Raw genomic sequence first — 9843 nt, 5'->3', positions numbered from 1 at the left:
GGTACATTCATACTGTAGCTGAATCTAGCCAATCTTATACTTTTGTCACGTTGTAGTTTCTATGAGTAACTTCTTCCAGGGATCTGATAAATTCGAATTCGAAGATGCATTCAGTTCCTTATAATTTCAGTACTATACGGCACTATACAAAACTGTACGAAAGAGCCTCACTGTCCCCTATTGGTACCCGGAATAAGGTGAATCGATTAGAAAAATAAATAATTTGAGGTAGAAGAGCTGTGAAGATAGACTTCATATGTCTGGTACCGAACGGGTAGTTATGTGATGGACTCCAAAAATCTACCCCAAATATGGATATATGAATAGTTGAGATTGATTTATTCTTCCAGTATTTTTTGACCTGTCAGTTTAAGCGTATCGGAGGATAGTACTCGGATCACTGAAGTGTACATTTGAACATTCGGCATAAGGTAAGTTTATAATATGTTCACAAACATATAAATTGTTATTTTGGTGCTTTTGAGAAATTGATTTCGTATGAATGCTATCATCATTTTTATGTCGTAATTTTATAGTATGTAATAGTCTTCTAAAGTTATAAAGTAATCAATCACTATTTGCTATTCTGTAGTTTCAAATAGGCTATTGATATTTAATTCGGCATAATAAGTTCTTCCTAAACTAAACCATTTTGATTCAAAGTTGCTAGCCAAAGAGATGAATTTAATTCTGATCAATAATTTTATTAACAGATTTTTAATATCAACCGATATTACAGTTGACAACGAGCTGAGTCAAAATGTCTTTGGAAAACAACGAACCCTCAGCTGGGTGCTCTCAAATCGAAACGGCATTCCAAAATCTGAGTCTTGGGTCAGATGAGCCTCCGAAGGAGAGTGAAAGCCCCAAACGAGAAGAGAACAAGGAAGTCAACCAAAAAACGGCGAAGTTACCGAAGAAGCAAAAAGGAAGTAAATTTACCGCAGACTGGAAAGCGGAATGGAAGACAACCGAACTGCGTAGCACCCGATTGATAACCCCTGATTCTTTGGGGCCAGAATCCACCGACAGTTCAATGTTCGGGATGAAATTTGTTCAGCTCAACCAACCGGGACCGACATTTATGCTCTTGGTAAAAAACAAATCCGCAGCGAGGATTCTACTGCGAACCGTTACTCTGATGACAGTCGACAAAACGTTGCTGGCTGTCCATCCGGGTGGTGAGAAGAGCATCATGCTACGGGATGACACTTGGAATGGGACGGTCACATTCCCCCCTCAGCAGCACGAGGACATCGAACGAATCGAGTTGCACGCTATGGGAATGGCAATTGTTGGGGATGATATCAAGTTTATGCATGAGAGATCCAGCCTGATCAGAATCCCTGAAACGATAAGGAGGTAATTTTTTTTCGGTTGAAAACAAATATGTATTTTATTTCACCAAAAATCTCTCTTTTCAGAACTTCGATTCGACTAGTGGATCTACCGGAGTTTGAGATCCCGCCAACGATAACAAGGTTGTATTTCAACGATTTCAAAAATAATGGCACCTTAGGACCAGAAGAAGTGCAACTGCTCGCTAGAGTGGAACAGTCGATGGTACCGTTGCTGAGATCGAGCGAAACTTATAAACAGCAGTTAACCCTCCTCAACCAAATCGAGGACGAACATCAGAGTCTGCAATTTTTGGGCTACAGTATCAACTCTCCAAAAATGGTTAAGTATCGCGAGGACCTTAACCGAGTTTACTGCCTATCGGTAAGTGTTCATGAAATCGCGGGAGATGTTTCGAATGTTTAATTTGTTTCCTTTCTAGATTCACCAATTCCATCATCGGCCCGCATTGCTTAAGGAAGGCGCAGAGGTTAATGTTTTGGTAAGCAGTAAAGAGATATTCAGAGGAACCATAGATCGCATAGAAAATGAGATAGTTTTCATTGAAATGGCTACGCCCATATTTGTGGATGAAGTTGTAAGAATCGAATTTCGTTCCAACCGGACATCGTATAAACTCGAATACAGTGCGATTGAACTACTCGACGAGACAGTCATCGACAAACTGTTTTTCCCCGAAACGATTGGAGAGAGTAAACTGGAAACGTTCACAGAGTATGTCATTTATTTAGCCCCGTATCGAGCATCAATAATAGGATTTATTTTTCTAGATTTGAATGGTTTCGTGAGAACATATCATCGAACGAGGAACAGATGCAGGCAGTGAAGAACATCGTCAACCGCACCTCATTTCCAGCGCCCTATATACTGTTCGGACCACCGGGGACCGGCAAAACTTCGACCCTGACGGAAGCGATTTGTCAGGTTCTTAAGCTCCGCCCAAACTCTTGTGTATTGGTAGCGACCGCATCGAACTTTGCTGCCAATGAAATTGTCAACAGGTTGCTGACATACATTCCCTCCGAGCAAATCTTTCGCATCTTTGCTCAATCATGCGAGCGCAAGGCGCGAGATATTGGGGTGGATGTGTTGGATACGTCCAATCTGATCCGTGGATCTTATGTGCTTCCAAGCTACGAAGACATATATATGTCCAGAGTGGTAGTCTGTACCTTGACGACAGCCGGTCGACTTCCCCAGGCGGCTGTATCACCTAACCATTTCGACTATATCATCGTGGATGAATGTGGTTGCGCGAAGGAGATATCAGTGCTGGTTGCTATCGCTGGAATCGGCACAGAAAATACGGATATCAACGCACAAGTTGTTCTCGCGGGTGACCCAAAACAACTCGGGCCAGTTATTCCCTACCGTTTTCTCCAAAACACTAGCCATTCCACTTCCATGCTGGAACGTATGATAGAACACGAGCTTTACCGTAAGGATTCTTCCGGAAGCTATAATCCCTTGGTTATAACGCAACTAAGGGATAGCTTCCGTTGCCACAAAGCCTTATTGGGATTTTCAAACATGACGTTCTACGATAGTCAACTGAGAGCAAAAGCTCCCAAAGAGGTAGCAAATTGGGCCCTTGGATGGGGACGTCTTCCTAATACTTCATTTCCGTTGATTTTTCACCCGATTAAAGGGGAAAGCAAGATGGACCTAAGCTCCCCCAGCTTGTACAATGAGCCTGAAGCGAATATGGTTCTAAATTACGTACAGAACTTGCTCATCCGAGGGATAAATGGAGATCGTGTCGAACAGAAAGATATTGGAGTAATTTCGCCGTATGCTCGGCAAGTCCTGTTCATACGGAAACTATGCAACGAGCGCGGTTGGAGGGAGATCGAGGTCGGATCCACAGAGCAATACCAGGGTCGGGAAAAGCGTATCATATTAATTTCCACCGTTAGATCCCAGTGCTCTACCGTTGGTTTCCTGGCCGATGTCAAACGGATGAATGTGGCCCTCACGAGGGCACGTGCTCTCTTGATCGTCGTTGGAGACCCAACAACGTTGGAGCGCAACACGCATTGGAAGAAATTCATCGCGTATTGTAGAAAAAATAAAGCAGTTTTTAAATTCGTTAAAAGGTCAAGAAAGCCAATTACGCTCACTGTGATACCAAAGATTATAGTTACTGAGGCTACACCCTAGGAGCTAGATAGCGCTACTTAAATTTCGCATAGATTTATATCTACAGCTAGTATGAACAATCAGGAAAAGTGATGAATATTTTTTTAATGAAATTTTAATAGTGGGATACAGACGATTACAAAAAAAAACAGACATTAACGGTCGTATAATTCCTGACAATATATGAAAATATAAGAAAAAAAGTAAATATTGATTGTGAGCATACAAAAGTTCATTCCTGGGCTTCGATTTCGTAATAATATTTATATATTATTATATTATAAATATTTGGGCTGAAATTGATATAAAATGTTTGTTCAGCTTTATCTTAATTTGCGAATATCTTGTTTCCTTATTTACTACCATCCGAAATAATTCGAATCTCAAACAAATGCTCTTGAGCATACCAACATAGCCGAAAACAATTGATTCTGACCTAAACCCCAACGATTTTTGACGTAGAACTACGTCTTTCAGGAAGGGTCCCAAATCAGAAAACAGGTCACGTTTTTATGAAATAAAGTTAACCTTAATAACTATTTTCACTGGGAACGAATTCTCATCATTTACATGCCAATCGAATCGGAAATTCTCTAAGATTGATTTGATTTGCTATACATTACAATTGGCTAATCTCTAAATGGTTCAAATTCATGAAAACAGGAAGCATTTCGTTTTTCCCGTACATTTGTTCTGCCGATTTGTGTGCTAACCCTACCCGTATTTCGTATGCTTATAACTCGACAATTTTTAACAGATCAGAAAGATGTTTGCATCAATTGGTAGGAAATATTTCTACGCGTCTATCAAAATTAATAAAATATGATGAATAACAATTGAATAACCGTAAAATGTCAAGCACTATCTAAACGCCCTAACTGTCAAGTTTTGATTGGGCCGATTTACAGTCTCCCCAACACAGACTTCAAAATCGATGTACCTGTGGAAATCCGCTTTGCAAACATACATGCGAGTAGGGGGTGTTTTTTCCCACCGAACTGTGTTTCCCTAACACGGACTTGAAAATGAATGTGCCTGGGGGAATCCGCTTTGTAAATACATGCAAGTCGGGGGTATTTTTTGGTGTTGAGTACTTTTGTACTTGCTTGCCGTTGTGCAGACCGGAATATGTTTCCTTAAAACGTACTTTTAAACTGAGAAGCCTGGGAAAATCGTTATTTCAGATACTAGAGGTTATTGAACTTTCGTGATTCGAGAACTACTTAAACATGAGATGTGCAATAATTTTAGAGGGAAATGTAAAATACAATGATCGTTTGACAATTCTTCCGTTCACATATTTTTATGTCCTAGGCATCGTAGCAAAAGTAAAAGGACGTTCATTCAAATTTATTTGTAACGAAGAACATAATCTATTACAGAAATTTCGATGCATTCTAAAATAATATTCGAAGTGGTAAACAAGTGGATTGCATAATGTAATTGCGTAGTTCTACGTCTAAAATATGCGGTCGGGTCCTAGATACAACCCCTTACAGTTTTTTAAGACATTGTAGGGAAACATGGGTAATATGGACAGTGGAGTCAAGATGGACATGTGGTCCATTTGCGCAAATAATTTTTAATGTCATATTTATGTTGATAAGTACCTGTCCCATATGTGTAATTTTATGATATTTGAACCACCTTACAATACTGAAGACTTATTAAAAGTTGAAAATGTGAACCAAAAGCTGAAATCATGAGTTATCCTGCGTACGGTTGATTCTCTTGACACTAGATTGCCCGAGGAAGTCATTTTGATTGCTTTCTAATTTCAATTTGAAAAACAACTATGCATATAATGCGCATGTTTTTTTAGAATATTGTGAATTTCTGTACAACATATAAACACGTTTATTTATAATTGCAGTTGCCTCCCCCTCTTTCATTTCCGTTACATACATATGTGTTATACCTATATATTTTGACTGCTTGGCAATTTTAGATAATCAAATGACTCTCACTATTGACTTGAGTGAATTTCTTATATGAACTTTGTATTGAAATGACAGTTTTCATTATTTTTCGATAACCATCACATGATAACATACAAGTAAAGGGTGTGTCACATCAAATTGCATCACGGAAAAAACGCTGTAGAAATTTAATTTTTAGGAATTATATCTTCAGATTTCGCTTATAATCAGACAAGAGTGTATAGATCACGTTGGCCATGCTTCACTGTCAATTTTTCGTAAATTTGGAAAAATGTCGTCGAACGAAAAAGAGCGTCGTGAATTAATCCTGTGCACTCATTTCGAGAATCCGGAGTTGTCGCATCGGGACATCGGTAAGATGCTGGGAATCGTCCAATTCACGGTCAGCAGAGTACTGAAACGATACCTAACCATCGACCGGAAGGTGAAGAACGGCAAAAATGGATGCTCCGTCAGTGAAAAAGATCGCAAGCGCGTAGTTAAGCAGTTTAGACGTGATCCGAGAAGTTCGGTCCGGGATGTCGCCAATAAGCTGAATTTGTCAAGTTCATTCGTCCAGCGGACCAAGCAGCGGGAGGGCCTGCGTACATACAAGGTTCAGAAGGCTCCCAACCGCGACGAAAGGCAAAACATGGTGGGGAAGACGCGAGCCCGGAAGCTGTACACCGAAATGCTGACGAAGCCGCATTGCCTGGTAATGGACGACGAAACCTACGTCAAAGCGGACTTTCGTCAGCTGCCGGGCCTGTTGTTCTTCTCCGCAGAGGACAAATTCAGCGTTCCGGAGGAGATTCGCAAGCAGAAACTATCCAAGTTTGCCAAAAAAGTACATGGTGTGGCAAACGATCTGCTCTTGCGGAAAGCGGAGCGCCCCCTTCGTGATGACCGGCACGGTAAACGGGCAGGTTTACCTTAAGGAGTGCCTACAGAAGCGCTTACTACCACTATTGAAGCAGCACGAGGGCCCGACCATCTTCTGGCCGGATCTCGCTTCGTGCCGTGTTGGAGTGGTACGAAGCCAACGGGGTCACCTTCGTGCCAAAGGAAATGAACCCGCCAAACGCGCCGGAGCTGCGCCCAATAGAGAAATATTGGGCGATTATGAAGCAGGCCCTCCGGAAGAACCCAAAAGTTGTCAAATCGGAGGCGGACTTCAAGAGAAAATGGATTTCTGTTCAAAAAAAAAAAAACTTCAACCTGACGTTGTACAGAACCTTATGGACGGGGTAAAGAGGAAGGTGCGAGCATACGGACTTGGGCTCGAAGTATGAATAAAAAGAAAATGCCAAAAGTTGTTTAATAGTTTTTATTTTATTGTCTAAAATTTTCAAAAGGATCGGTCTACTGGGCGAATTTCTACAGCGTTTTTTCCGTGATGCAATTTGATGTGACACACCCTTTAAATGGTAAATTGTGGACTTGGGCATATACTTGATAAGTTATAATTTCTGTGAAGCTAAAGTAGTACTTGTTGTTCGAATCTCTATGCATCGATTCTTGTGCTAACAATTTGTTTATTTTACGTCTTTTAAACCATAAATTTAGGAAATGCATATGAAATAGAACTGAGTTATTAGAAAATCTGAAGAATATAAATGAAAAGTGTTATGATATAGAATCAGATGCAACAAATTCTGAATCACCATCTGAAAATGAAGCGGATTATATTCAAAGCGAAACATTTGATACTGAAGATAACGATGAATCATCAATGATGAACATGAAAGTGTCATTAATATGCTCGAAAAAAGGTGTAGGATACTAAGTAGTTCAGACTCTGAAGCAGAAACATCTGAAAACACCTTTCAGAGGACCGTAACCTATGGTATTGTGTGGTCAAAATTTGACGATGGTGATATTCCTGGAAGGCTACCATCTACTTTTAGGGCTGTGGAAGGGTCGTCAGGCTGCGGAAGAAAGAACATTATGTCAGATAATATTATCAGTGCATTCTCGTTGACAATATTTAACAATATTATCAAACATATCAAAAAGTGAACAGCAGAAGAAGGCTGCCGAATTTTGAGGAACTATTCGACAACAGTAATACCGGAAATACATACATATATTAGGGTTTATATGCTCATGGAACTTGCAAGGTATAAAAAAAAATAAAACATGCCACAATAACCGGAAAGAGTTCTTGTTTCAATTCGCAGAACAGTTTTTCACCGAACACAAAACAGCAAGACAGAAAAATTCATCTGGATATGAAGACACACAAAGATCAACCGCAAACTTATCAGATGTAAACCATTCTAACAAACGCTAAATTAGACAAATACGACTTTGCTGCAACTATAAAACAGAAATACAAATGATAATGATAAAAAATGTCAAAAGTATGCGTGCGGAAGATTTACACAATAAAAAGATTTCCACTTTCCTTTTTAAAAAAATGTTCAAATAATAATGCATAATTTTTTTCCGAGTGAATTTTTTTTGACGTAGGACTACGTCTTTCATTTCTATAGTGGGGTGTAAGTTTAAAGTTTCTTAAACGAAAGCGTTACGGCGAAGAACGAGATTTTAAGCGTTAATAGCTCCTAAACAACTGAACGAAATGGTATGATAAACACTTCATTCGAAAGATAAAATGTCTACGCGTTATATGTTTGTTACTTTTTGGTCCAAAAGCTTGTTTCTATCGTCCTAAAATTGCTTTCAAAACAGGCTATGTTAATCACACCAATCGGTATATAAGCGAGTGCCGCTCGGAAGTCCACTCAGTTATGATTACGCAACGGTTGAGGTACGATCGCTGGAATGGATGGATGTTTCCCTAACACAGACTTCAAAACCATGGATCCTGAGGAAATCGGCATTGCAAATTAGATGCAAGCAGCGGGTACTTTTTTACTCGCTTGCATTTTTGCAAACCGGAATGTGTATTCCTAATACTCATTTCGAAACCAAGAAGTCGGGATTGTAAATACATTCAAGCCGGCAATACTTTTATACCTCCAAGCTTGTTTAAACTCCGGAATTCGTTTTGCTATCACGGTCTACAAAAGGTGGAGGCGATCTGGCGAAGTGGTAACATCTACACCTCTCACGCAGAGATGGCGAGTTCAAATCTCACTCCCGACATTCTTCCAAAAATGGAAGTAAAAGTGACGAACCAGCCGAAATGTGTTGAAAGTCACTATAATAGAGAAAAAAAAGGTCTACAAAAGCGGGTACAAATGCAACGCTTTGGCTCGATTATTCAAGACTGCATTGGAAGATATCTCTTCATGTCGCCAGCTCACTGAACTTCTACGCATACCGTTTGATGATTAGGCGAAATGTTGATAACTATTTGCTGCGATAACTTCTACCATAATGCATGAATTGACTTAAATTGGGATTTGTTTGCAATTGAATTCGTAAATAGTTTTATCCAATACATAATGAGATTGGGATTATTGCTAATTGTAGAAATACAACTGATTACTAAGCCAACGGCAGTCCTACGTCAACCTTGCGGATATATCATAGGTATAACCCATTCATAGGTTTTCATTGTTGATATTTACTAATAACTTGTCTTATAATTGTAAACAATATGAGAAGTATTGAAAATTAATTTAAAACCAATTTCTTTACATATTATTTATTCTTTCGTAAAGCAGTCATTTTGACTGCTTTTTGGCAATATAGGTATATTCATATATAGTTTCAGTCTTTCTAGTGTTAATATTTAACATTATTCCGTTAGTTGAGAAACCATTGAAGCGTCGTTAGGAATACACCGAAAACGTAAATTCTATTTAGTATGGAAAATTGTGAATGATGCAAATGAGGATATGGGTGAGGGACGACGGACAGCTTCTAGTAGGGGTAAGACGGAAAGTAGAAAGTTAGTGATGGAGAGAGTATCCTACTCGCGCTCTCTTCCTATCTCTACATGACTTTATGTTTCAGTTGTTTGACATATAAACGATGAAAGAAGAAGAAATAAAAAAAAAAGTTTTATTTCCTTATTTAAAAGAATCTTTAATTAAAAAGGAATTAAAATTATTTCTATCGCGAGCGACGAATTTGTATCCTTTTCGTATCAAATCACCTTTCCGTTTTGACCTAACCATATGCTCGTATCAATCACATCACAAAAATGTTCATCTTGCTGGTCTGTATATGTGTCCAAATATTTGATCAATTTTCATAGCAAAACAGTACAGGTAATCTTCGATATAACGTACATTTCACTTTCAAAATTGTACGTTGAATGGAATTGTACGTTATATCGAAACATAATAAAGTACTCACAAACGTAGTCTATAATACATTATTGTGTTACTGTTTTAGTAAAGTTAATGATTAACTTCAATCAGAAGACGAAGCCAGCCTTTCTCATGATGTTTTCCTACGCACTGTTGAATAAAGCTTGATTCATTTAGAATCCGGAATCACAAAACCCGCT

At 39.0% G+C, this 9843-nt stretch overlaps 1 protein-coding gene across 2 annotated transcripts; it reads left to right on the top strand.

The window, feature by feature from the left end:
• Nucleotides 1-293: 293 nt before the first annotated feature.
• On the top strand, nt 294-3734 carry LOC129770226 (putative helicase MOV-10). 2 transcript variants are annotated; one of them, XM_055772923.1, is made up of 5 exons: nt 294-431; nt 714-1362; nt 1425-1722; nt 1781-2073; nt 2130-3734. In XM_055772923.1, the coding sequence occupies exons 2-5, from the start codon at nt 761-763 to the stop codon at nt 3517-3519; spliced, it is 2583 nt and encodes an 860-aa protein (XP_055628898.1). In that variant the 5' UTR covers nt 294-431; nt 714-760; the 3' UTR covers nt 3520-3734. The 2 variants fall into 2 exon arrangements, with proteins under 2 accessions (XP_055628898.1, XP_055628899.1); XM_055772924.1 differs by having other exon boundaries at nt 381-431; nt 740-1362.
• Nucleotides 3735-9843: the final 6109 nt, after the last annotated feature.

Source organism: Toxorhynchites rutilus, chromosome 2 (genome assembly GCF_029784135.1).
Source record: "Toxorhynchites rutilus septentrionalis strain SRP chromosome 2, ASM2978413v1, whole genome shotgun sequence".
NCBI classification, from domain to species: Eukaryota; Metazoa; Arthropoda; class Insecta; order Diptera; family Culicidae; genus Toxorhynchites; species Toxorhynchites rutilus.
Note: the sequence above shows the minus strand (reverse complement) of the source record. Positions and strands in the feature narration are given on the sequence as shown.

Bases quoted from the DNA above. Each gene is read 5' to 3' on its own strand.
- LOC129770226 (XM_055772923.1), top strand. From the start codon at position 761: ATGTCTTTGGAAAACAACGAACCCTCAGCTGGGTGCTCTCAAATCGAA. The intron at 1,723-1,780 runs GTAAGTGTTCAT...TTTCCTTTCTAG, and splicing joins ACCGAGTTTACTGCCTATCG to ATTCACCAATTCCATCATCG. The intron at 2,074-2,129 runs GTATGTCATTTA...TTATTTTTCTAG, and splicing joins AAACTGGAAACGTTCACAGA to ATTTGAATGGTTTCGTGAGA.